General features: G+C 32.0%; 2 protein-coding genes across 3 annotated transcripts; both read left to right on the top strand.

Annotated features, from left to right (window-relative positions):
- On the top strand, nt 1–7,600 carry LOC140058183 (plexin-B2-like). The gene is made up of 10 exons (XM_072103745.1): nt 1–84; nt 276–410; nt 1,271–1,372; nt 2,021–2,108; nt 3,919–4,085; nt 4,401–4,573; nt 5,295–5,394; nt 5,951–6,087; nt 6,407–6,571; nt 7,534–7,600. The coding sequence occupies exons 1-10, from the start codon at nt 1–3 to the stop codon at nt 7,598–7,600; spliced, it is 1,218 nt and encodes a 405-aa protein (XP_071959846.1).
- Nucleotides 6,023–26,557, top strand: LOC140058605 (plexin-A4-like). Of its 2 annotated transcripts, XM_072104285.1 has the most exons (23): nt 6,023–6,087; nt 6,407–6,571; nt 7,534–7,621; nt 8,202–8,480; nt 9,381–9,539; nt 10,128–10,353; nt 11,126–11,268; nt 11,873–11,991; nt 14,955–15,029; nt 15,601–15,667; nt 16,402–16,548; nt 16,756–16,912; nt 18,174–18,286; nt 20,164–20,287; nt 20,826–20,911; nt 21,111–21,224; nt 21,361–21,527; nt 21,661–21,808; nt 22,797–22,934; nt 23,037–23,111; nt 23,541–23,675; nt 24,165–24,226; nt 24,454–26,556. In XM_072104285.1, the coding sequence occupies exons 4-21, from the start codon at nt 8,229–8,231 to the stop codon at nt 23,670–23,672; spliced, it is 2,442 nt and encodes an 813-aa protein (XP_071960386.1). In that variant the 5' UTR covers nt 6,023–6,087; nt 6,407–6,571; nt 7,534–7,621; nt 8,202–8,228; the 3' UTR covers nt 23,673–23,675; nt 24,165–24,226; nt 24,454–26,556. The 2 variants fall into 2 exon arrangements, with proteins under 2 accessions (XP_071960386.1, XP_071960385.1); XM_072104284.1 differs by having other exon boundaries at nt 23,541–24,226; nt 24,454–26,557.
- The last annotated feature ends 334 nt before the right edge of the window (nt 26,558–26,891 follow it).

Raw genomic sequence — 26,891 nt, 5'->3', positions numbered from 1 at the left:
ATGCCTTGTGTCCTTAGGCAAGATACTTTAATCTATGCAGATGGAACATTAGGTGCCAGATATAGAACTAGTAAGAATAATGGAGTATTCTTTATATTGTAGTGATGTTTGTCGGTAATATACAGTAGTTACCACGGTTCGTAACAGTTTCCATTAGATCCTCTACAGTTATCGGTGTGAAGAACAAACAGAAAATTATCTATGTAATTATTGCATCCAAAATGTTTAATTATGTTTAATTGTTATCACTTATAAGCTATTGTTTAAATATGTAGGCAACATCACCACCAAATGGTTTTCAAGGTCAAGGGTCATGTCCACAAATTTATCAACCAAATGAGGAACTTATTCATGCAAATATACGGAAAGAAGTCAGAATACCAATTATGAATTTACCAAATGCTACAAAGGTAAACATTTAAAGTTGGTAATTTTATGAATTTTCATAATTTATTTCCTCCATGATAATTTACAACTTAACTTAACTTTAATTCATTCATTTATTGAGAATTAAAACTTTTCACTTTCCACAAATAAACTTTTTTTCAACTCTTGAGTTGTACTGCTGTACAGTCATGATAATACTGATTTCAACTGACCAATAATGTTATTCCATTCAATGTTTATATTCCATTCAAGATGTGAATGGAAAAGAAGTTTTACCCATTGACAGACTAAGTTATTTAAACTTTCTTCCTGTTTTATAGCAGGCAATTTGCACATAAATTCTTTTTATAAAACTTATCAGCTGGTAAAAGTGCACTACTAAAAACTTCAATGAATTTGTAGATTAAGTACTATATTAATGAAGTTTTGATACTTTTAGTTTGCAATGAATATTGTTAGAGTAAGATGGCCAGACAACAACTAAATCTCAGAAAACCATATATTGGCGTTAACATATACATATAAGCTCAATGCCAGCTGTGAGCGAACAGAGAGCGAACAATAGCACACTGTTCATTAAATACAGAGTTGTTACTTAATCACAGGAGGACCATGCAATATGCTAATTAGCCATGGGTCACAATATTATATAAAAACTTAATTATAAAATAATTAAAGGAACTTGAAGCGTAGTAGTGAGATGTGTGTGAGATTTCCGTCCACTTTAAGGTTCCAGGAAACAATTCCCGCAAGAGATACAGTAGGGTATTAATATAGAATTGTTTAATAGGTAGGAAAGTTTACATTATAATGTAGAAAAACACCAACATACACCTACCTAGATTGTATATGTTAATTTATTTGTCTGAGCTGTTTATTGTAGGTAAACAGCTATGAATGTGAGTTGGAAATTGAAACACAAACTGTCAGGATTCCAGCAACAGTTGATGAATCAAACTCAAATATCACATGTTCACAATACACTGTAAGTATAGTAGCAACCAAGACATTTGAACAGATGGATTAAATGTACACATATCAAATAGCATTTAGTGACATTCAAATGAATAATGAAACAAAAATATTACATTAATATTGACACATTGTAGTTCAACCATGGACCTATATGTCCATGGTACAACTTAACCATGTACATACACATGTTACAAAACCTCTTGTTATAGAGTGCTTGATAATTAATCTCAATAGCAAGAGATATACAAAGAGTTATTATAACTATATGTAAATAAATTTATGTTTGCTGATACAGTAGTGGTTATAAAGTTTTTTCATTAATTTTCTATTCATAAATTTACTCTGTAATAATTATTTATTAAACTTAGACCTAAATCTATTTTTAAAAACCACAACAGAAATTAATAGAGATATTATTTTAAAATGAATGGATGTATTTAGCTTGTTACTTAATAAAGATTTGCTACCAATTCCATGTTAGTTGATTCATATCCACTAGAATTCTCGATAACAACTCCACTTCCAAAAACTTGTTGTTTCAGGAAGTTTTTGTGGTATAATTTTGCTGTAAATGTCACATTTCATCTTGGCATTATGCCAAATGTTATGTGAAATTCAAGTGTACTTTTAATTGCTTTTTGGAAACATTTCTTTTTAGTATGACTACACAGCTAAGGAAAAGCAGGAAGTAAACGCATATATTAAAGTATTTTGGAACGACAATGAAATTGACAATGCTTATCAAGGTTGGTTTCACCTGATTGTTTACATTGATAAATATCATTAAATCAATTATTTACTTGGTAAACATAACATCATACATTTTGTTATCATATCCACATACCCCTGTTCAATTTTCCATTAAAAAAAATGTAACTCCTGAGACAAATACAGTATTCCTAGTACCTCTTTAACAACCCTATTTTTATATTGACTGTTTCTGCTTATTTTGTGCTCCCAAAAAACCAGTAAATCAGTGTGCGGTGTATAGTGGACAAAAAAACCGTTAAGATTACCCAAAATGCTGAGAACCGGTCAAGCTTTGGAATGCTACTGTAGTTCACCCAAGGTCAACTGCAATCAATCAAATTGTGCACAAACATTTATTTATTTTAAGAATGCCATTTAACAACCACAAATCTGTCTCATTTATGCTACAAATTGGGGATAATTTATTCAAAGAGTTATTAAGAGTCATATGGCCGAGCGGTTAAGGCAGGGGCGCCGTTTACCGTACCTAAAGAGCCAACAACAACATCGGCAAGGGTTCGAGGCCGACTCGCTCCTAGTTCTGGTGGTGGAACAAGTCTTCTCGGATAAGGACTATAAACCGTAGGTCCAGTGTACACAGTTATAACCTGTGTGTACTTTAAAGAACCCAGTTCATTATTCGAAAAAGAGTAGGGGGTTACCCCGGTGAACTGGTTCACACAATAGCCCCTGTATCAGGGGGATTACCACCTATCTGATAGGACAGTGATTAATTCACTATTGGTAATCCTTGGCCACATTGCCTAAAGACATAAAATAAAATAAAATAAAATAAATAATTAATCAATAAAAAAAGATTATTGAGAATAAAAAAAACGTTTTAATATTGCCAGTTTTTTGTCAGAAAACTTTTTAAAAACCCAAAGAACATTATCCAGTCAACTGAAAATCTTTAAGTTTGCCCAAACTGTGTCATATTCTTGATAGTCTGGTTTTCCAAATAAATTTGACATGGAGTTTTAGTTACGTATAAACAGTATTCACCCCTTTAATTCAACTTGATTTAGTCAGACAAGCTGTCCACATGAAACATGTAAATACAATAAAAAATATCTGAACCTTTTAGCTGGTTATGATAGGTTCCCAGTTCAGAGACTGTGGTTTCAGCTGACAGGCAATTAACTGTTTTTAACATATAGTACATTGTTTTTTAATGAACATGAAATGGTTGTTTAACTTTTAAACAGGAAGTTTAACAACAATTTACTTTACTAAGTATTGACTCAACACCACATTGTTCAAACAACAGGATGATATAATCTTTAAATTACAGTCAATTAGTTTGTATACTATAAATCCCTACTTCATTCCCTGATCTTTCTGGTGTCATTCTGTGCAAATAATATTATATCTTATTTTATGGTGTTAAACCTGTAGATAATGAGTATTTGTTTGCACAATTATTATTGTTCCTATAGGAATTACAGTTTTTAGTTTATCCTTAAATGTTATCATAAATAATATTAATGTTATCTACTCTCATCCAACCAGGCTTTGAGACGTGTTTTCAAAACCTAGTGAATAAAACCAATTGAATAAACATCATTTGTCAGTTAGCATACATCCATGTTATGCATACAAACAATGTCAAAATATGATAAAAAATATATATCATTCTTTCATTATGTTGTTTTCGGCATTTTAATATTCAAAGACAAAGTCACAAAGTCATGACTCATAGTGACACCTTCGTAATATGCTAATGATTATGATATGCTAATGATTATGATATTTTATCAGTTAATGCTTCATTTTTACATTAATTTCTCTATTTTTCTTTACCAGTTACATTGTACAAGTGTAGTGTTCAACGTCCAGACTGCAGTCGATGTTATTCAATGAACACCACTAGGTCTGGACTTGATTGTGTCTGGTGTACTGGAGACCAATGTTCCTACAGTCTATTCTGTTTATCAATAGTGAATGAATGTCCATCACCTGTTATTATTCAGGTAATTGGAATCATTTTATCTTCCTTCAAAATCCAGCATCCTAGCCTAACTTAAATTTGTTTGAAATGATGTTTACTAGTCGCCCTCTATTACTAGTTTATAGTGTGAAATTTACATTACAGTATATATTTGTGGCAGATTAACAATTAGTCTGAAAATTAGAAGAAAAGGGTACTGAAAGAGTATATATGATATTTGAGCAAATGGCTTTACTCCAAAATATCCAATATTGTTTTTTTTTATGATTACACCAATCATGTTTGTTTTTTTTTAAATATCCATCATGCTTTTATGTTTTACTAATATTATGTTCAGACTCTTCCCATTTCTGTTGCTACGGTAACTACTGAACCTGAACCTGATTTCACAGAGGTCATTGAACTGTTTGGAACTGATTTTGGACAGATGATGTCAGATATTGACAACATTATGATAGATAACAAAAAATGTGTAATAGTTGCTGATGGATTTAACATAGCTTTACAAAGGTATTTTAATATTTAATTTTACATTAATTATGCAGCACTAAGTCAGTACTTGTTTCTGGTAAGATCCTTCTGGCTGTACATAAGCCAAGTTTCACATAGGACCAACGGATTAACATCTCATTCAGAAGATAGTGCGCTATATGCATGTAATCCAACCTGTAAGTTAGAACACTCTCTGTGTTCTAACTTATTCACGAGATTGAACCGTGAACCAAACCTATTTCATGGTTCAGTGCACAACACAGGTAATACCCTCAGTTTAACCAACTATGCCTCTCTCAGTGTGTATTGTGATAATGTGTGTATGGACAAGAAGTAAATATATTATGATTGCTACTGTATGTATTCAGCTTTCACTGATGTAATGCAAAACAGATCATAATATAAGTAGTTGATACCCATCCTACAGACGGGTATCTTTGACAACTCTGCTACCATGTTAAGATGCCTCAGATTTGTCTGATCTTATACAAACATTTTCTAAAAACACTTTTATGGAAAACCACCATTCTAACATAAGATGAAGTACAAAGCACTTCTGTAACTTATCACACAGAATCCATAAACTATTTGATTGGTTCGTTTATTAAGCATCATGTGCCATGCATTATTCCGATCCATCCTCACAATTGGGGGTAACATTGCATGTTATTTTTTTTATTATAATTATTGTTGTGGTGTATATCAGTGAAAAGGAAATTGTATTATTTACTATACACAGTGTGAAATGTAAAGCTCCTGTGTTTGATAGTGTCTCTCAACGTGACGTCATCATAACTGTTCAAGGAAAGACAAGTGCACCTGTAGTCATACTCTATCAGGTATATTTTTTCACTCAAATTTCACAATCTTGCTTTGATGTAGAAGAGTCAACCTTAATAAATATTTTTATGTAATTACTAAAGTTATTTTAAAATGTTTATTCTACAGTAATCATGTATATTTGTTGTAAACTTGTGGTATTCATGATATTAAAATGAACACTAGAACCAGCCAAGAGTGAAGATACATTCACTTATTTCTTCTACTTTCATTCCTGCTAGAACAAGATAAGAGTGAAATTAATGCAATTTCACTCTTTTCTTCTACTTTCACTCCTGATAGAACAAGATAAGAGTGAAACTAATGCAATTTCACTCTTCTCCTCTACTTTCATTCCTACTAGTAAAAGAGAAGGATATTAACAATTTTATGAAATAGTTTCCGCTGACCAATTTTTATACTATAAATATATTAACTTTTAAACTTGTGGTTATGTTTGTATAAAAACATTTGTTTTTTTTTAAATATTAAAAACAATTATTAATCATACAGATTGTAATACCTGTGTTTTATTAGTATATTTATTAAATTAAACATTTTTTTATTTCATTTTAGAATCCACTTATATCTGAGTTGAGTCCAAGGTTTGGCATTCAAGCTGGTGGAACTACACTAAGATTAAGTGGATCCAATCTGAACACTGGGAATGATGTAATGGTATCTATTGATGGAAGTGAATGTTATGTTACAAGGTACGAAATAACATTCTTTACATTATCGTCTAGTCTAACGTAGGTGCAGGTTATGTTACAAAATAAATCTTATTTGTATATAGATTGACATGTAGATTATTAGGACTGCCAAGGAGGTTATATTTTGCATTATTTATTAGACAGATCTTTACCGATTTTAAACCACAGATAGATGTAATGGTCACGGAATACTCTATTACTTTTTGATAGCAATCCACACCAGGATCCTAATTCTGGACCATTATTTTACTAATTTTAGAGCGTACTTCAAAAGGATGTATCTTTACAAAATTCTAACCACTGTTGATTTATTTTACAGTATCAATGAAAACCAGATGATTTGTACAACATCAAACTATACAACATCTGGAGCTGAAGTTGCAGTAACAGTTACATTTGGAAATGCTGTTAGAGATGGTCTTACATTTAATTACACTACAAATCCCACAGTGACTGACTTCCAACCTAATAAAGGCATTCAAGCGTAAGAAGAATTTTCTTAATTATATAATAATAATGTTCAATTTAATATACCGCAAAATACAGGGCATCTCAAAGCGTTGAACAATCAACAGAAAATGTTATAAAAGAGCAAAAGCTTAATAATGAAAATGCAAAATAAAAAGGTGAGATTTGAGAAGTTGTTTGAATGTGTCGAGTGATTCGGCATTCCTGATTGAGTTTGGAAGGGCGTTCCAAAGAGCAGCTGACCAGAAACAGGCGCGTTGTCCATAATATTTTTTTGAAGGCAGTCTAGGTATAGGCCTGAGTGATGACCTCAGTGTCCGTTTTGGCTTGAAAATGTTTTAGATAGAAATGTTGGAGCCATGTTTTGGAGTGATTTAAATGTGATGAAGTATCTTGTACATTACTCTCTTCTCAACTGGCCACCAAATGTAGCTGTTCCAATACTGGTGTTATGTTATGTTCTGAAAATGCTAGACCTAAGCGATAGCCTTAGCTGCAAGCCCTCGAAGAAGAGAGATTAATATACTTAATTTTGTAAATGGACAGAAACATTTTATTATCTAAAAAAATACTTGAGAATTATAGTCTTAAGGAATGTTCAGACCTAATCTGGGTTCCTGACGGAGTTTTGACTTAATATTAGTAAAAAGAAAAATATTTTGACACATATGGCCTTTCATACGTACACTGCTTGAGCTTTCAGGACAAAAATCAAAACACCGACTGGTAGACTAAAATAATAAAAGACAATAATATAAAGTTGGGGCAATTAGTCTAGTTCAGACCTACAGAGCTGTTTACTATAGTAAGATACAAACTGTACTGACCTTGATACAAAAGCTCAGTGTATCAAATTATTATGCAAAACAATGTGACAATGTTGGGCTTTAAGAATTGGAAGTAAAATCAATAAACTCCTTCATACTTAAAGCACCATATTCCATGTAATGATAATGTTTAAAATGCTTATTTTTGCAGAGGTGGTCAAAACATCAGAGTGACCGGAACAAATTTCCAATATGTACAGAAAGCAACGATGTTGTAAAATAGCGTATCAGCTGAAAATGTAAGCTTTAGATACATTTACATTTCTAATATAATAAATTTCAACAGAAAGAGAGGTTTTCATTCAATGTTAACAATGTTTACATCCATATCATTCATCCATATGAATATATCTATAATCCATATCCATCTCAACTCAAGGAAGTAGACCCAACGCAAGCGAGTTGACCAATGAAAATTAACAGTTGGAATAATCAATTGCTTGTGATTTGTCAAATCACTTATGTTACATGCGTCCTTGTGCATCTCTAGTAGTAACCAAGCATAGGCCCTTCTCTGATGTAATTGTACTCAATGCTCAGTACATTAAATCATCTCCAAAAGCATCTGATTATCAAGTAAAGATAATTTTAAGATCATGTTTTTGTTTTCCAACATTAACACTCTGATTTCTCTTCTGTCTTATTTACACAATTTATTTGTGTATTTATTTTGATTATAATGTTTACTAAGTAGAATTGTTTTGTCAGATTTAAGCAAGTATATGACTTTATGAACATTAATTATTTATTTTTAAAATTCTTTGTAAATTGTTCTTTAATGTACATAATAAATAAAGAAATGATGTGTTGTTTTTTCAGAACTGTATAATTCTGTCAAATGAGGATATGGATTGTGAAAGTCCACCAGCTGATCTCTCCACATCAGGTCATCGTAGCAGACGACAGGCAGACCAAGAAGTTTTACCTTTGACCTTTTCATTTGATGGTTTCGTTCCTGCATTGAGTGGTGATTTTGGATTTTCAGTTTACCCTAATCCAATATATTATCCCTTTGATAATATGTCTTTTTATGGAGAGACTGTAGTAGATGGAATATACAGATATGACAAACATATTGATGAATTTATGAAGTTGATGGTAAATATCTAGTTTTATTTCTTCAGCAGTATATTGCGTAAAAGGATTGAATCAACTCTACTTTGGAACAATGGAAGAATGTAATTGACAACGCAAGTCATTTGACTATCATGATGCAATGGACGATCCATGAATCGTTTCATGAATAGTCAAGTTACTTGTGTTGTGCTTACATCATGCAATGCGTGCTAGTTGCAACCAAGTTACTTGTGTTGTGCTTACATCATGCGATGCGTGCTAGTGGAAACCAAGTTACTTGTGTTGTACTTACATCATGCGATGCGTGCTAGTTGCAACCAAGTTACTTGTGTTGTGCTTACATCATGCAATGCGTGCTAGTGGCAACCATACTTGTGTTGTGCTTACATCGTGCGATGCGTGCTAGTGGCAACCAAGTTACTTGTGTTGTACTTACATCATGCAATGCATGCTAGTGGCAACCAAGTTACTTGTGTTGTGCTTACATCATGCGATGCGTGCTAGTGGCAACCATACTTGTGTTGTACTTACATCATGCAATGCGTGCTAGTGGCAACCAAGTTACTTGTGTTGTGCTTACATCATGCGATGCGTGCTAGTGGAAACCAAGTTACTTGTGTTGTACTTACATCATGCAATGCGTGTTAGTTGCAACCAAGTTACTTGTGTTGTGCTTACATCATGCAATGCGTGCTAGGAGCAACCAAACTTAGTTTCCACTACTGCACAAAATATTTACACAAATCTCAGAATTTTTGTAATTATTGAATTTAGTTCTATTATAGTTGGTTTTTGTAAAGTGTATTGTTGAGCTACATTTATTTTTAAATTTAAAAAAGAACTTTTCAAATCCTTATTGAATCAGTAATTTACTGATTGTGATTATTTATTATTAATTTAACAAATGCTTTTGTACATTAGGGTTCTGACATCAACCTTGCAAGTGATGTTGAGAATGTTGAAGTGTTCATTGGAAGTGTTAAATGCACTGTAAATTCAATAACACGTACAGTAGTTCTTGTTGAAGTACCAGACAAGGAACCTAATCCAGTAGATGGTGAAGATCATCCTATTGTTAAGGTAAGCAAATGTTTGTGGTCACCAGATCACAATAATCATAATCTAATTATTACTCATTTTAAAAGTAACCTCTTAGACAGCATGGTACAGAAAAGGACATTTTTCTCAAATTAATTGAAGTACTGATGCAGTAATACTTTATAATATTATTATATAGAATTGATAGTGAAGTTCAATTAAAAGCCAAAGGTAACCTCCCTCTCATTTAAAGTAAAATACTCTGCTCCTGATTTTGCCAAATGTTCTGCAATTGATAGAACATTATCTTTTATCACAAAATAATGAATTTTATAACACCTATGATTGTAATCTTGCTACCCGTTAAATGGGAGCAGTCAATCTTTCAACTTATTAAATATTCTCACCATTCAACTCGTAAACATTCATTATCTGTCTAATTTCTAATTAATGATTGTTTTTTTTTAAATGCTATTCTTCAATAAGCGGGAATTTATGTTTTTAAATTCTTTTTTTAATTTTTTTAAATCTTTTTTTTAAACTACTGCTAAATATCAAAGTTCAAGATATTATTGTACAGAAAACAAAATAATAGCGTATAGTAGTATAATTGAATTGTTTTCATTTCAGATTCAACATGGTAACATTAATGTGACATTTGGACCCATCGAATATTCTTCCAACATTCAAGTAGAAATAATTGTAGTTTGTTCAGTAATAGGTGTTACAATACTTCTCTTCTTTATCATTCTTCTGATCCATAGAAGAAGGATTAAACAATATGACAAAGAAACCAAAAAAGTTTATGTTGAAATGGAAAGAATTCAAGAAGAAGTACAGGAAGAAGCTCAATCAGGTGAATCATTAAAATCAAGCATAACATGACCTTATTTAGGCATAACATGACCTTATTTGGGCATAACATGACCTTATTTGGGCATAACACTGACCAAATTGCAGGATAACCATTTACAATAAATTTGTACTTTTAAACTGGTAAAATGTCATTCATTCTCAAGTATGTCCCAATATTTTTCAATTATGTACACAGAATTCCCATCTTTGTTTTATTGCCAAAGTACTCAGCATTCTGTTGTGTGTCTTTAGTAGATGCAAATGGCCAGAATATCTTTACAACTGCCTCTTAATACGTATGCCTGGCTGTACTGTACATTCCTTAGGTGAACAATTCCATTTGTGCCATGATACTACCCCCAAACCCAACCCTGACCAACCAACAGTTGCAGATTGTAGGCAATAATGACTTCCAGTATAGATTTGTCATACAACCTCAATAAAAAAAAGTATTTTTCTCAAATTTTGTATAATTATAAAAATAACATTTGTTTTCAATGTTTTTTTTCTATTTTAATTTGGATAAAGGATTGTAATTAGTATCATTCAACTGTTCATACATTATTAATCTCACTATTTTATGTATACTTAAAATGTTGTACTTACCTTGTTGATATTAATAAATTTCCCTTCACATATTAATTAAAAATCATAGAGAAAATACAAACACAATAATATTGAATGAAGTATAGAAATGTGAATATTTTGTAAAGAATATTTGGTTAAATACTTAGTAAACACAAACTTATCATTTTTATTTATTTTTGTAATAGCATTCGCTGATTTAACTGTTTACTTGACTGATTTGACGGCAGATGATTTTCAAGGGATTGTAATGCCTTTTGTTACTCATAAACAATATGTCTGTAACATGATGTTCAATGGCTTTGAACATATTCCAGATTCACAAAACAAAGTAAGTTTGTTTATTTTCTCCACTCATATTATATCATATCACAGGCTTTGTGTCTTTCAAATTGCTAGTATGCTACATATTGTACTCCTCAGCACATAGTGTGATCTAGGTTTGCTGTTTTTCATGTGTAAAAGTTTACCAAACGTGCGGTAAACGGCACGACTTCAGGTCATTTTTTGGAGTGTATTGGGGAGGCACTCCCACGCCTGATAATATGAAGTGATAATTAGAAAGAGTTAAAACAACTATGAACAAAAAAACTTAACATTCAACTATTCCCTATTCAGTTGTATTACAACCCGAGTTGTACTCCATGGTCATATGCTATAAATATGGATGAGTGAAAGTGGTCAAAGTAACAGTTAAGCAGCAAACATTTCTGTTTGTTGTCTTAGAATCTAAGGGTGTGTTCAGACTCACAGCGTTAGGTTAGTTATCTAACGTAAGACGTATGGTAATCTTTGGCCTTAAAAGTCCCGGTGTTCTTAGACAACGATCAACATTCCAATTTCTTGCGTTTAAACACTCTGATCAATAAAATTAATAATATGAAATAAATATTTGTATAGTAATTATTTCTTTTCTAATAATTTACTTTACTTAGGATAGTGAAAACATTACAAAACGTTTACAACAACTTTCAGAGCTTCTTCTTAACAAGAGTTTCTTGTTAACTTTCATCAAAATGTTGGACAGCAATTCAAAAGTTACTGTTAAAGAGAAGTAAGTTTTTTACCGTTAATACTGCACATTTCAATTATTAGTGAGCCATCTTTACGTATGTTTTATATACTGTACTGTTTCAAATTCCACACAATCTAGCCTGTACTAGAAAATATTGTCTCAAATTAAATTTACAAACCGAAATTATAAGACTTGTATAATTTTTTGGCATTTTAAAGTATACATCAACTCAAAAAAAAACTTTGCCTTAATTAAGATGTCTCCTGAATAGTGGTTAGCGTAGTGTTAAAACACATTACCCTTTGTCTGTTTCACAAGAAAGTGTCCACTAAACAAGGTAATTGGCCATAATGTTGAAACAATATTGCCCTTGTTCATTTCAAATGACAGTAGTGTTTTAATAGAGGTGTGTATTCCCTTAATAGTGAGGTCTCAAAGAAGGTGTTTCACTGTAGTGTGTATCACAACATGTTTTTTTTTAATTTGCCTCAAGTTAATATCATACCATTCACTCCACAGCTTTTACAGTTTTCTGTTCATTGTGGTAAAGTTTGGGGTTTTTTACCTTTTGCACTCAACATTTTTTTTTAATTTCAGTTAATTTGTTTGCATTCAAATTGTTTTATTCTTTTTGTTGTTGATATGGTTACATTGTTTGTACCACATTTTATGTTTACCTCCCTTACATATTGTTGTTCATTCCATTTTATTGAAAACTTGCTGCATGTTTGAATAACAAATGGGGAAAATATTTGTGGTGTAACATTTTAAATCAAATTATTTTTACTTTAATATTGTGGTTTTTGTTTTTCATTTAAACTGAATATGATTTGTTTTTTTAAACCAACTTTAAAGATAACCTTTACAGTTTAACCAAGTTGTGTTAACTTTTTTAGTTTTTAGTCGCGTGGAAGCGACTCTATAGTTCACTATGTCGGTCGGTCGGTCTGTCTGTCTGTCGGTCTGTCTGTCTATCTGTCGGTCCGGTATCACTATGCGTTTTATCGCTTTATGACCTTATCTTGATATCAGTTTAATCTAGCTAAGTCAATTTTTCACAGAATATTCCTTATTGCCAGGAATCGATGTGGTTATGTTTTCACGGTGCGCAATAAAAAATTACGCGGTCTACGCACGATTTAACGAAATCACGTTTGTAATCATATCTTAACAACCATGAATCACAATTAAATAAAATTTGGTACTCATAAATTTCAGGGCATAAATCATCATATGGCAATACAATTACGTGCGTAGCGCATGTAACGCATGCGTACGCGCGCTTAAAATTTTCAAAATTTATTTTTGATGAAATAAGAGTACGTTTCAGGCAATTTTAAGCGTTTACAAAATTGCCATGAGTGCGCAGATTTTTGCGCGCGCACTGCGCGTTAAATGTTATTACGCACTCATTTTGCCCGATTTCTGTTTTCTTGACTTACTTTTCAACTCGAAATTACGTTATACGAGCACGTCAAAAGTGACAGGCTACGCACGTGTAAATTAAAAAAATATAAATGTTTTTAAACATTTCAACATTTTTAAACATGTTCAGTAATTTCGGTCAGTATAGTTCACTATGTCGGTCGGTCCGTCTGTCTGTCGGTCTGTCTGTCTGTCGGTATCACTATGCATTGTAGCACGCGACTTAATGGCTGTTGGCCTTGTTAATAAGTACTGTACTCTATAGTGAAGGGACACATTTTAGTGCATAATAATTAGGTAACATGTTTTCATGGAATTCCGCTTTCAGCCTTTTTCTTGATTAACTTTCACTTGAATGTTGTTCACAGCGCTTAAAGATTTTTTTTGTTATTTGTGCTTTATGAATTCAAAACCTGTTATCATTGACACAAAATGATGAAAAAGCGTGTGAGTTCAGGTCTACAATTTACAGTCTACAGTTTTTTAACCAAATTTAAATTGCAAAATTAGCTCAAATTCATTTAATTAAATTTAATGCATTGTTAGGCAACATATTTTTTTTCTTGTTGACCAATGTCATATGTTGAACATTCTTTTATTTTAAGATACAACATAACAATTTACAATAAACTTTAATTTCAAACAATATACAGTACATAACATATAACAACAATTTAGTGATGTTCACATAAATTTGTTTGTTTATTTAAAAACATTTATTAAATTTTAATAATAAGGCCATTTAATGGAATTTTTAAAAATCACAATCACATATTAATTATGACATTGTTGTTTTAAGCCTAATGATGATAGTTACAACGTTTGCATTTTATTTTGACATCTGACATCAAACTTATTTTTACTGACTAAGCAAAATGAAAGCAATTTAAAATGTGTAAGATGTGTTGTTTTTTGACCCATAATTATTACAATACAGGATAGGGTGAATAACACACTATTTATTGCTAGACACCCGCTCCTTAACCTATTTGATTGTATGAAGCCTTACATTCTATAACATAGCATGTTTCTGTTGGATTAAATATTTGCATGTTAACTCCTCTAAAAACCATTTTTTTACTTATAAAGTTGTGATCTACTTGTAGTCCAAATTGATTGCAAGATATGATAATGCTAATGTTTATACTTTCATTTCAACAATGATTTAAAGTGTATTATTTTGTCATGTTTTAGGTGTAACATCGCATCGTTACTTGTGGTGGAATTTCTCATCGAAGATAAAATGGATTATTTTACTGAGTAAATTACTTTTTTTTTTATATTATAATACATTTGATGGAAATAATTTCACTTCCATTTTGTCTTAATCAAATTGAACAATTTTGATGTTCAAACCGTGTTTTTTTTTGTTTTTTTTTTTCGTTTTTATTTCACACTTCATCAAACATTAATACAGATTATCAGTAAAACAATAAAATACATAGGCTGGAAGAAAGCCAACCTTAAGTGTCTTTAAGTCTTGTTTCACCACAACAATCCAGCAAATATAGACATTTATTGGTTACAATTAATTGTGTAAATAAATGAAACTGACAATAATTTGTGTTGTGTTATAGGGTACTTGAGGAGTTGTTAATAGACAACATTGATTATTGTGTGTCATCGCATAAAGCCAAGCAGGTCCTAGCCAGGTCAGTTTGTTTTTATTTATTCTTTGTCAACAGCGTATAATAATGTCCGATATTATACTAAAGCAAGACAACAAAAACACAAGATGATCTACAAACCTAATCCAATATTAGATAGCATGAAATAAACTAAATCCAAATATAATAATGAGAGGGAAGTCAGTTTTCAACGTTTCAATCTTTATTGATCCAATGAAGATCAAAACGGTGGCTCAATCATAGCTTCTGTCTCATTATTTTGAGTCACATGTATTCTATGTTAAAATCATTGTCTTTGCAAAATGGAGTTGCTGAGGTGATCAGACATGGCATTAGTTTCTGCATTGAGTATCAAACCAAATTGTTAAAGTTGTTCACAGTCATAACTACTTCAGGTCATCTGGTGTATATTATCTTGTGTGCTATGCAAATTAGAGGGCACATTCTTTCTACCAAAAAGAAAATATGTTTACTACCATGTTACTGTACATTGTTATTGTTGGAGCAATGAAAGTCAATGTATTTATTGTTAGTTACAGTAAATGTGAAAATATGTTCAACATATTCAAACTGAATTATTGTTTAACATTTATAGAACAGACTCTGTGACTGCAAAGCTATTGTCCAATTGGATAGCTTTATCAATGTACAATTACCTTAAGGTATGTTTATATTGCTTTTCTCACAATCACATTCATATAATAAAAATAATCATTTGGAAGATTTACTTATAATGTTTATTAGTTTTATATTAACTAAACATTGAAATTAACCCAGAAATATTGCACATTTTTATCATATTTATTGGTTCGACTTTCATCTATTAATGCGTATGCGTTGTGATGCAATTATATGCCAGTAAGTGCAATTCTTAGTCTGTGTGTAGGAAGTGTCGTTCTATCGAGAAAATTATTATATTTTTATTTTTTCTTTCCACTCCCTGAGTGTAGTATGTCTTCATACTGCACATTGAACAGAAAAGCATAGCTTATCGCATTGTAGTGGAGCTGTAGCTTGGTGGTTACAACATGCTTGCCTTCCAATCCCAAGGTCCAGGGTTCAATCCTGACCCCATGGCAGGGTTGTAACTCAAGACTCTTTTAACTCCACTCTCTAACCCTCAAATGAGACTTAGTTTATAATCACGATAAAATAGTTCATCCATCCTGTAATTGGCGAGTTTGTACTCGCTGTTGGATGTGTATGAAATAAAATAAAAGAATACAAAATAAACTAGCACACAGTTAAAAACAATTAACTATCCAAGAAGACTCGTTCTACCACCAGAACCATGGAGCAAGTGAGCCTCAAACCCTTGGCATAAGGCTATGGATTACAGTTCCAATGTCTTAACTTTTTGGCCATTTGCTCATTTAAACATTCATGTGTTTTGCAGGACTATGCCGGGCATCCACTGTATGTTCTGTACCATGCACTGAAGTTAAGGATTGAGATGGGTCCAGTAGATGCCATTACTGGACATGCTACATACTCATTGAACCTTGATGATTGCCTTCAGTCAGATGAACGTCCTCAAGTCATTGTATGTATTCTATAAACTATTTCCCTGTATACATGCATTCCATTTTCATTATTAGATGAAATTTCATGGCCACAATGGATTTCTATTAAAACAACAGTAAACAGTCAGAGTTAATCTCTGTATTTACTTTCTCTTGTGTGTGTACTATAGTAATTACTTTAATTACAACTTAATATTCTAAAAATATATTTTTTTTTTATTTTACAGACACTGAATGCAATACAAAATTCTGACAGTGGTGAATTTCAAAAAGTGAAAGTTCTTAGCTGTGACACCATCAGTCAAGTAAAGGAGAAGATACTGGATACATTGTACAAAAATGATCCATACACAGATCGCCCAAAAGTTCAACATTTAGATCTCAGTAAGTTGCTTTAAGTCCTTTATTAACCAATAGCAGGCCTTGTCTTTTGAGGTGTGGGAGTGTGATTGATCTAACCTAATGCCCTAATACAGCACAGTTAAATTTGGATCTCATCTCAGCTCCTGTTAACCCCATACATGAACCAATGGGGACAAAATATCTGTTTAAAACATGTTTATTCTAGGATAGTGCGGTCACACACGCCAACTTCCATAACCCCGTATAAATAACAAACAAAATAAATGCAATATTCGTTTCTAGATAAAATGACGAAAATTAAATAGTCGTGTGTTTTTTACTTTTCTGTTCTGTTTTCAATTAAATGAACTGAAGGCAAACAGATGCTAACCTGTAATGTTCTACTAAAACACTCTTAACCTTGCGATAGGCAAAGAATAAAACCCCTGATAACCGAATCGGGGGAAAATCTCTAAAAAATTTCCATCCAGCCTCCAGTGGCGACCACACAAAATTTAAAGTTCCAAGGTCAAGAGCGATTAATATTAATGCATAACATATTACAATAAAATATCTGGCATGAACCAGATATCTCCCTACCGGTGTAAGCAACAATACAGCATAAAGTTGTATGGCAGGAAAAAGTTAATACAATACTAGGCAACTTCTAATATACAAAATTAACAAAAAATTAACAAAACAAAAACTCATTTGAATAACAAAACAGTGTAGTACAACTACGATCTGATATAAATTCTCTTCTAAACATGTAACAATGACAATTATTTATAAACTTCTACACACCAAGATACTATACTAACAGACATTTTCAAAAGAGAGAGAGATAATTTCTTGTCAAATCAAAATGGTACTGGGTTTAGTTTACTAGCATTCCTGCTCTCAACTACTTATTCATTCATAGATGTACTGAAAGGTGTTGACTACAGAAAGATCTCTTTTATCTTAATTTAATGTTCACTCTCTATTGCCTCCTAGCAGTTTCCTACTATGAACATGCAAACCTGGTATTATAAACAGTCTATTGTTTAGTCAGCCAAAGATCATCTTCAACTCTTGAAATACATCCAGATATTACCAACTTTTCCTACAGTACTTCGTTTTTAAGAATTATAGAGGCCTTTGGGATATGTTTTGATTAATTATTATTATATTTGGTTTATTTTGATACCGTACAAATAAAAATGTTATGGAATATCTATGTTGTTTGAAGATAGATGGAGGTACAGTAAATTCAGTTATCATGTTTTCCTACCCTTTGATATGCTCTACTTTTTTTTTATAGGCTGGCGCCATGGGCGAGGTGGGCACCTAATTCTTTCTGACATCGATGCAACATCACAACGAAATGGTCAACTGATAAAACTCAATACCATTGGTGACCTCATACCTAAAGCTGTTAGTAGAATATTTACACATACAGTCAATCATATCTGAATGATAATTAATCTTACTGCTTTTTTTTTTTTATTTAGAATTAGCGAACTTTTGAAAAAGTAATTCTATTTTGCAACATAAATAAATTGTGGAATTGCATTACCATTTCTAGACGTATATAATAATAGAATCTAAGAATTGCGTTGCTAATCTGTGTCGCAGATCACCAACAGAAGATGATTGCCTCTTTTGCCATTCCTTTGGCACACTCAAGCTATTTGTGGATGTCTGTTCATGTTTGCCAAAATTAATAAAATAAAATCAGTACCGAAAGTGATCCAATCATTAATCCCAAATCACTATTTAAGTTTATGGAGCTAAAGTAAAGTGGTACAACCCCAAAAAATGTATTAGAAAATTAATGATGTATTCTTCTTATTTGCTATTATAATGATATTCTTCTAAGCGCTTAACATTATTACGCCGTTCATTTTTTTTCAAACACTTATTGAAACATTCTCCCATAATGCGGCTAGTAATTAGCTTTCTCTCTTGATCTGTCTATTCACAATCAGTAATCCAATGTCCAACACACTGTGCCCTTATTCACAATCAGTAATCCAATGTCCAACACACTGTGCCCTTATTCACAATCAGTAATCCAATGTCCAACACACTGTGCCCTTATTCACAATCAGTAATCCAATGTCCAACACACTGTGCCCTTATTCACAATCAGTAATCCAATGTCCAACACACTGTGCCCTTATTCACAATCAGTAATCCAATGTCCAACACACTGTGCCCTTATTCACAATCAGTAATCCAATGTCCAACACACTGTGCCCTTATTCACAATCAGTAATCCAATGTCCAACACACTGTGCCCTTATTCACAATCAGTAATCCAATGTCCAACACACTGTGCCCTTATTCACAATCAGTAATCCAATGTCCAACACACTGTGCCCTTATTCACAATCAGTAATCCAATGTCCAACACACTCTGCCCTTATTCACAATCAGTAATCCAATGTCCAACACACTGTGCCCTTATTTACAATCAGTAATCCAATGTCCAACACACTGTGCCCTTATTCACAATCAGTAATCCAATGTCCAACACACTGTGCCCTTATTCACAATCAGTAATCCAATGTCCAATACACTGTGCCCTTATTCACAATCAGTAATCCAATGTCCAACACACTGTGCCCTTATTCACAATCAGTAATCCAATGTCCAACACACTGTGCCCTTATTCACAATCAGTAATCCAATGTCCAACACACTGTGCCCTTATTCACAATCAGTAATCCAATGTCCAACACACTGTGCCCTTATTCACAATCAGTAATCCAATGTCCAACACACTCTGCCCTTATTCACAATCAGTAATCCAATGTCCAACACACTGTGCCCTTATTCACAATCAGTAATCCAATGTCCAACACACTGTGCCCTTATTCACAATCAGTAATCCAATATCCAACACACTGTGCCCTTATTCACAATCAGTAATCCAATGTCCAACACACTGTGCCCTTATTCACAATCAGTAATCCAATGTCCAACACACTGTGCCCTTATTCACAATCAGTAATCCAATGTCCAACACACTGTGCCCTTATTCACAATCAGTAATCAAATGTGCAACACACTGTGCCCTTATTCACAATCAGTAATCCAATGTCCAACACACTGTGCCCTTATTCACAATCAGTAATCAAATGTGCAACACACTGTGCCCTTATTCACAATCAGTAATCCAATGTCCAACACACTGTGCCCTTATTTATTCTTTTACTCATTTAGCATTATTATTTTTATTATGACTTGCTACCTTTATTATATTATGCTTCTTTGCATATTAATCATGTTGGTTATCAACACTGTAGGTTGCAGACAATGGATGCACTGTAGCTCTTGTCAAGAAGCAGACGGTTGCAAATGCTGACATTGATTTAGATGTTGTCAGTCCAGCAACAGCAACACCTGCAGCTGGTACAGCTTCTAAGTTTGGTTAGTACAATATTTGTCTGTAAGTTTTTAGGATTTTGATGAAGTAATGGGAACATCTCTAAAAGACGTGGAATCATAATTAGCCTAGATGAGTTCCAGTTGCCTGTCGGAAGTGTCGTATTGCGGTCTTTCAGCATACTAGGCCCAGGCCTGTTAGGATTAGGCAATGCCTAAGCGTTAGGCCTAGGATGTTTAGTCGTTTGTTGACATAATTAACACTAACAGTAGGTGCATTATAAAATCCATATAAATAATAATATAATAACCAAATGTTACTGTTTTAATCAATGTAAATTAAATGTAGGCCTTGGTTAGGCTAGGCCTACCTTTTATTTTATTCAAATGACAGCAATCTATTTAGATGTTATATGAAACAAATAATGAAAGTTTTATATGAAAGGTTATATATCAATGAGGCTGTTGCCTCATTGATATATAACAACCTTTCATCATTCACCTCATGCCATTATTTGTACCATTACACTCATAAATATTCATTATTTGTATATTATCGCACTGGTTTTTTTGTTATTTCTAGTGTTTGACAATGCAGCATTGGAACCAGATAATGGTGTGATTTCAATGAAGTCTTTAGAAGAATCTGGAATGAAGCATTATCATCTGGTAACAATATATGTTTTATCTTTAGTGACATCTTTGCATTTGACCTTTTTAAACGTGACATGGTGGTCATCTCATTTCAAATACATGGAACATGTACACTTCATTGAAATATGAAACTTCATTTTAACTATTTTTATCAACTAGTAAAACAGTAGTATGTAAAGATAAGTTAATTACAATAAATTTACTTTTATTTTAGACACTAGATAACGTCGGCAGAAGTGATCCTAAAAGAAAAAGTCTCTTCAATATGCATAGAAATGCCAAAAGAGACATCAAAGAAATCAAGTTTCTCAGAGCAATGGCAACAAAGGTAATTTATCATTTATTTTATGTATTTGTTTATTTATTCAGTTTGAAGAGCTTATAAGTGACCAGTCAAAACCTAGTTCACTGATGACTGCAACACAAAACTTTTTAATTGAAAGATTTTCTTTTTTGTTATATAGGAAGCTATTAAAGAATATGTGGATGAGATGTTTAATACAATATTTTGGGCATCCAGCTCTCAACCTCCAATTCCTCCATCTGTTAAGTATCTGTTTGATCTATTTGATCAAGAAGCAAAGAAACAAGGTGTTGATGACCTTACGTTGACCACCTGGAAAAATAACAGGTGTGTTCCAAATTGATTTTTTTTGTCCAATCCATCATTTCAGGGAGTTTTGTATTTTGTTTTTTATATTGGTATTGTTTCTATTTTGACACAGAACATTTTATAGAATGTTTTTTTTTTCTTTTCCTCTTAGCGTACCCTCTAAATTCTGGGTACAGGTTATTAAACACCCTGAATATATATTTGACATCAAGCAGACAGGACCCATAATGGGTACTTTGAGCATTATATCAAGAACATTTATAGAATCTTGCTCACCAAAGAAAATACAACTCACTAAAGTAAGTATGTTCACTGCCAGGGACCAGTATCGTCCAACATGGTGTTGTAGGCCTAGTAGGTTCACTGCCAGGGACCAGTATCGTCCAACATGGTGTTGTAGGCCTAGTAGGTTCACTGCCAGGGACCAGTATCGTCCAACATGGTGTTGTAGGCCTAGTAGGTTCACTGCCAGGGATCAGTATCGTCCAACATGGTGTTGTAGGCCTAGTAGGTTCACTGCCGGGGACCAGTATCGTTCAACATGGTGTTGAAAATGAGCCAACGATACATATCCTTTATTGATCTGATAAAAATCTATATACATCTGCCGCTAGTTATGGTCAGGAAATATTGTACTTAAGCAGCCATAGTAAATAGCAGCAGTGAATACTGATACAAACAATAAACCATACATTTTTTATTTTTGTTTTTATTTTACCTTCAAACAATTGCCAAACATATTAAGGTAATGATTTTATAGTTTTATTTGTATGGTTTGTGTTTCGTTTTTTATTTCATATATTATTGACTTTTTTTCTTGCCAATAAATGTCAAGGCAATGTTTTATGGTTTTATTTTATGGTTTATTTTTGGTTATTAAATTTATACATTGTTTTTGTTGTTGTTCATTTTAATTTTCAAACTATTGCCACAAATGTCAAGGCAATTTGTTTTATGAATAAATTAATACTCATTAATTTATTTCAATATTGTTTTTTATTTCATATATTATTGTTTTTTTTTTCTTTCCAAAAATGTCAATGCAATGTTTTTATGGTTTTATTATAGTTTTTGTTTGTTTTTAATTGTATACATTTGTTTTGTTCATTTTACCTTCAAACTATCGCCACAAATGTCAAGGCAATGTGTTTTATGAATAGATTACTCATTACTTTATTTTAATAACTATATTATTTGTTCATTGTTTTTTAATTAATTACTTTATGTCAAGAGCAACCAAATTTTCAAAATTAGGATTTTATTCGATGTATTTATTTTATTTCAAAGGAATCTGAAGTAAACCGTTTGCTGTATACAAAAGAAATGCCACACTACAGAAGTCTTGTTGACAATTTCTATAAGAAGGTTCAGACAGCCGAGTTCCAGCGTGCAAGCTTTGTCCAAGAACTACACAATTCTGGCAAAGTAAGAATAATAGTTTTTTTTATATGTTGTTCAAACATTTCCAGAATATTTAAAATAAAAGTTTTGTGAGTTTAATTTAATGAATTTATATTTTAAAAATAGAATTTCAGAGATATTTTTAGCCGAACCAGTACACTTGAGCACCTTTTCACCTATCTAAAAGACCACACAGATAAGGTAAGTTTCAATATTCTAATGGAACAGCCAAACATTTTTTTTATGTATTTTTTATTTTCTTTGCAATCCATTAAAAACCAATCCGTGTTTTGATATTGTAGCTTCTCTTCCTATCAGTTCTGTGACTTTTCCAAATTCTAACATCAAGACACATTCTTAATTATTTTAACAGTTTTTTGTATACAGTACTTCCCTGAATGATATCTTTCATAAGCCTGTTCTTTCTTTATATTCATCATAACATGGTCACACACCAAAGTTGATGCTGACACCCTTTTGTTATACAATTTTGATCAGGTTCTATGATAATTTACCAGCTGTAAATGAAGGCCTTTTGCGTTCAGAATTCCTCATAATTCGATGCAATAAAAATGTTTGTCCTTTTTCTTAAACTGAACCTCACATAATGTTGTGTTTGTTTTAATACAGCTTACAAGTCTTCTCCAGCAAGACGAGGGATATGAAACACAACGCAATTTACGTCAGTTGCGGAGCGTCTTTGCAGAACCTAACGAAGAATCATCTACCAGTCAAAATTCTAAAAATCCTTATGTTCATTAAACAGTAATTATGTTGCAAGTCACTTTATCACTGTACTCAATGTTTTATGTCCTTACTTTGTGCCATGCTCAATGCTCATAATTTGTGGAACATTGTAGTCAAATATAAACAGTAAACTTCACATTTATGTACTATTCTGTATGTGCATTTCTTAGACATTTCATAATCATAAATTCTATACAATACAAGCAACTAAATTATTAAATTGTAGTAAAGTTGCATAAAATCAGTTTAGTTTCCCAAATTGACAAACCCAGTTAAATAAAACACTTAAAGATCTGATGAAATTGTTATAATATCGGGTGAGAAGTGCAGTGCAGTTAAACATATATTAATATTAAAATATATAACATATATTAATATTAAAACATATAACATATATTAATATTAAAACATATAACATATAATAATATTAAAATATCATTAAATATTGTATGCACTTAGGTATTTTAATATTATTCATATTTTACAAAATCATCTGCTGTATACTAGAAAATAATCAAACTGAAGAGGGCATTGTTGTTCCTGAAATTCTACGACCATTTATGCCTGAGGTAAAAATTAATTTTGTTTAAGTAAAAGAAAAACAAACCCTCTAAAGACATTTTGTTTGCATACGTTGAGTCGTTGTAGCCAAGTCTGGTTTCATTATAGTTTGATTTCAGCACTTTGTAGAGTGTACCAATTGTTATTCTTCAGGAGTTGAAACTAAGATAATTTGTTTTTTTGTATATAAATACTGTATATGTAGCTCATGTATATGATGTTGTGTTCATTGCAGGCTTGAAAGAATTAATTAAATTCACTAAACCAGCACCAATTGAAGAACAACAAGGAAAGAAACAGAAGAAACAAAAAGAAGGAGGAAAGAAAAAACTAAAAACAGAAGATCTCTCTGCCAAGGTTGAAGACATGAAACTAGAATAAAAATATTAAAAAAGATGTTTATTGGCCAAATACTTCATTAAGATACTGCACTAACGCATGACCATTGTAAAGTACAACAAATAACAAATGTTCAAGTCAATCAATCACATTAAAAAAGAATACAGCAACATTCCTTTTTTTTAACCCACTTTCCTAATTGTTATTATGTTGCTTTCTGTCAAAAACTAGATCACAACCAAAAAGTGGAACAGAAAATGTTGGCCGAAAATCACAGCAGTTGTAGGCTGTACTTGGTTTAGATTGTTGGTAATTGGTTTCATATGATGACTAGGTCATTTATATTCAATCGCAAATCGTAACTAGATTGTTGATATTTTGTCACATATATAATAACTAGATCAATTAGTGACTAGCGATATTTGGTCAAACGTAGCGACTAGCGATATTTGGTCATACGTAGTGACTAGCGATATTTAGTCACATGTAGTGACTAGTGATATTTGGTCACATGTAATGACTAGCAATATTTGGTCACACATAGTGACTAGCGATATTTGGTCACACGTCGTGACTAGCGATATTTGGTCACATGTAGTGAATAGCGATATTTGGTCACACGTAGTGTCTAGCGATATTTGGTCACACGTAGTGACTAGCGATATTTGGTCACATGTAGTGAATAGCGATATTTGGTCACATGTAGTGAATAGCGATATTTGGTCACACGTAGTGTCTAGCGATATTTGGTCATACGTAGTGTCTAGCGATATTTGGTCATACGTAGTGACTAGCGATATTTAGTCACATGTAGTGAATAGCGATATTTTGTCACATGTATTGACTAGCCGCTGCCGCAGCGTTATTTGGTGACACGTAGTGACTAGCGATATCTTGTTTATGTATTCAGGTCACATGTATTAACTAGATCATTATTCAATTGTTTACTATTTAGGTCATGTGATTCAAACAAAATGTCGACAAAAAGTACAATAAAAAAAAAGATAAAAACAGTATCATTTGCAGCACGAAATTGTCACCAAATAACTGTTACTTATTTGCTTGGGTTGAGCAAAGCAATGAGCAGTCTCTAATTTGTGAATTTTTGGCAAATTTTAATGTTAAAATATAAATGAAGAGTCGTTTTTTAAGTTTAAACACAGTTTAGAGCAACATTTTATAGATTTTTAACTGTTCATATTTGTATTAACATGATTGTACCTACTTTGAATTTTTAACTTTTAACTTTTATACAATCAGAATTTTTAACTTTTATAAAATCAGAATTTTTAACTTTTATACAATCAGAATTTTTAACTTTAATGCAATCATAATTTTTAACTTTTATACAATCAGAATTTTTAACTTTTACACAATCAGAATTTTTAACTTTTATACAATCAGAATTTTTAACTTTTATACAATCAGAATTTTTAACTTTTATACAATCAGAATTTTTAACTTTTACACAATCAGATTGTTCAGATAGCAATTGCATTTTTATAACACTTTTGTTAACATTTTATTATACCATATTTTCTATGTATTTTTCTAAATTTGTTAAATGTCGGTTTTATTGTATCGTTCAAGTTGACAGGGGCTGGTCAAGCACATCACAAGATGACAGTTTAATACTTTTTGCTTTTCCGCTACTCCCCTGTTATACTTATATGTTTGTTTTTTTTTGCTATGTAGAAAGATTGAAAATAAATAAATAAATAAATAAACGATGTGTCTATAAAATTGTTATGGGCGTAACAGTTGAATGCATTACTTAATCACCCTTTTCACAGTACATTTAAATACCGTATTTATTCGTATAAACGTCTTTTTATTGTTTGCATCTGAAAGTGCATAATACAGTCCAATGCAATACGCACTCATGATATTCTTACTGTTACATTAATAAAATATTAATGGTTTAACATTATTTAAATATGATATAATTTAATAGCATTGACCAACAAAAACGTGAAAGTCATCAGCAGTTATTCAATTCAATTTCTTTTTATTTCGGAAATATCATCCATATTAATAAACGTATAAACAAACAAAAATCGTAAACTCTAAACTTAAGTATATAGAATGCTTCTCCATCTACAATACATTCTGGAGTTATGGAGCATATTTTTCAAACACAAGCAACAAGGATGTTACCACTATTCAACATACGTTGCATGAAACTTCCATAGGTAGATTTTCGCATGTACTCATTAAAGGAAGGGTCACCATGTTCAATAAACATTGCACTGGCACTACTACTTCTAGAGACATTAAGTATACGGCACAGAGCATTATTGTAACATACATTAAGAGATCTAATATTTTTCATAC

This window comes from Antedon mediterranea, chromosome 9, assembly GCF_964355755.1.
Source record: "Antedon mediterranea chromosome 9, ecAntMedi1.1, whole genome shotgun sequence".
Lineage (NCBI taxonomy): Eukaryota > Metazoa > Echinodermata > Crinoidea > Comatulida > Antedonidae > Antedon > Antedon mediterranea.
Note: the sequence above shows the minus strand (reverse complement) of the source record. Positions and strands in the feature narration are given on the sequence as shown.